Source organism: Sinocyclocheilus rhinocerous, unplaced genomic scaffold, assembly GCF_001515625.1.
Source record: "Sinocyclocheilus rhinocerous isolate Xijiao unplaced genomic scaffold, SAMN03320098_v1.1 scaffold36293, whole genome shotgun sequence".
NCBI lineage: Eukaryota > Metazoa > Chordata > Actinopteri > Cypriniformes > Cyprinidae > Sinocyclocheilus > Sinocyclocheilus rhinocerous.
The window spans coordinates 72-2,232 of NW_015649469.1; the positions used below are offsets into that span (position 1 = coordinate 72).

The 2,161-nt window shown below is 32.9% G+C and overlaps 1 protein-coding gene across 1 annotated transcript; it reads left to right on the forward strand.

Moving 5' to 3' along the window:
• Positions 1 to 367: 367 nt before the first annotated feature.
• LOC107710586 (phospholipid-transporting ATPase IC-like) lies at positions 368 to 1,868 on the forward strand (the record flags this gene model as incomplete). Its single annotated transcript, XM_016515399.1, has 2 exons — positions 368 to 720; positions 1,645 to 1,868. Coding segments are annotated over exons 1-2 (366 nt in total), but the record flags the coding sequence as incomplete, so codon positions are not given.
• Between the last annotated feature and the right edge of the window lie 293 nt (positions 1,869 to 2,161).

Consider the following 2,161-nt stretch of genomic DNA (forward strand, 5'->3'; position numbering starts at 1 on the left):
GAAGAGACAAAAAAACATTTAAAAAAAATCTTAAACTTGAATGGTAGTGTAATGTTCAAATTTAAATTTTAAAAATAAAATAAAAATGTTTGTTTTTCCTGGTATAATTTGGCTGGACAACAAATTTTATTAAACAATCAAACAAACAAACAATGAATGAAACATGTTGGTGAAACATTGAAATGAACAATTTGCATGGAAATAAAATGTTAAAATACAATACATTGGCATTATCTAATAATTTCTATTCTCAGAGAAGACTGATCATAAATTTACATTTATTTTTTATTATTACCTTTACAATGGAAATCAATAAAGTTCATCAGGACAACAGGAGGTGAATAAAAGATGTTCAAGCCTTGAAGTAAGAAAGCAAAAACTAAAGATCTCCATCTATTAATTGAAACTGCTTTCTGGTTTCTGTGCAGAATGAGATTCTGTACGAGAAGAAGAAGAAGCGTCGTCGCTTGCGTCTGAAGAAGCTCAGGAAGCGGCACACAAACTCCTCCAACCCTCCAGACAGCAGCCAGCCCGTGGATGACTGGGAGAAGGAGAAGAGACAGGAGGACTTCGTGGACATGGCGTGTGAATGCAGTGCGGTGATCTGCTGCCGCGTCACGCCCAAACAGAAGGCCAACGTGGTCAGTCTGGTCAAACGCTGCAAGAAAGCCGTGACCCTGTCCATCGGCGACGGAGCCAACGACGTCAACATGATCAAGAGTGAGTGAGAGCTCTATCTGATTCCTGAATCCCGTGTAATTTTACTATCATAATGATTCATAATATTTAGAATGAGTTTTTATCGTTTTATTTTTTATCATGATAATTTTTAAAATGAAAGTTTTAGTCATTTTGTTGTGTGTTTTTGTCATTTTTATGTTTGTTTATATTTATAAATTATAAGTGAAATAAATGTATTTCAGTTTTAGTTTGAGTTATTTTAGTACGTCAGGTTAAACTAAACCAAAATCAAATACGTTGTTTAGGCAACTAGCTAAAATAAGATTTTAGTTTAGAAGTGTTTAGTTCAGAAGTGAAGGTTTAGAGGCAACTTTAAGTTCTTTTGTCTAGGTTTTTATTTTATTTTATTTTATTTTTGTTTTCTGTTATGATTATAATTTTAGTTAAAGTTTTAGTAATTTGTGTGTTTTTGTCATTTTTATGTTTTATTTTATGTCTGTTTTAGTTATTTTAGTACTTCAAATTAAACTAAACACAAATTGTGATTGTTTTGGCAAGTTGTGATTTAAAAAAAAAAAAATACATGGCAATATGTGTATGTATGTGTATACTGTGTTTTATTTGATTTTTAGTAGTTTTTGTTGTGTTTATAGCTTTTTTTAATGTCTTATTTCAGTTTTGGTTATTTTAGTACTTGAAGTAAAGCTAAATAAAAATTAGAAATGTTTCCTCACCAACTAGCTAAAATCTAGTTTACATATTTTATATATTTTTTAATTATTTTATTTAATTATTTTATTTTATTTTATTTTAAAGTAAAATGGATATAGTTCTATTTTTATTTTAGATCCAGACAATGACCAGAGAACTTTTATTCCAAGTATGAATTGATTTGAAGTGTTTTCTCAAGAGTTTGAAAGTGCAGTTGCACAGCTAACTTTTGGTTCCCATGCTCCTGTGCAGCTGCGGACATCGGTGTGGGCATCAGCGGTCAGGAGGGGATGCAGGCTGTGATGTCCAGCGATTACGCCTTCGCTCAGTTCCGTTACCTTGAGCGCCTCCTGCTGGTCCACGGACGCTGGTCCTACATCCGCATGTGCAAATTCCTGCGCTACTTCTTCTACAAGAACTTCGCCTTCACCCTGGTGCACTTCTGGTTCTCCTTCTTCAACGGATTTTCCTCACAGGTTAGAGAGAGATTTACATTGAGATTTTCATTAGGAGCTGATTTACAGACCTTGTCACAATATTGGAATTTCTAACTTTGATACAATACCATGACAAATATTGATATTCAGTACCATTCTCGATACTATGAGAAAAGTTGCCTCTACATTAAGGGTGCAAAAGTTGAACAGCAACTGAGTTAATTTACTTTTAACCACAAAGTATTTTCCTATCAACTGGAACTCTTGCCTGAGATTCAAGCCTCATAGGTTAATAATAATAATAATAATAATAATAACAATAACAATAACAA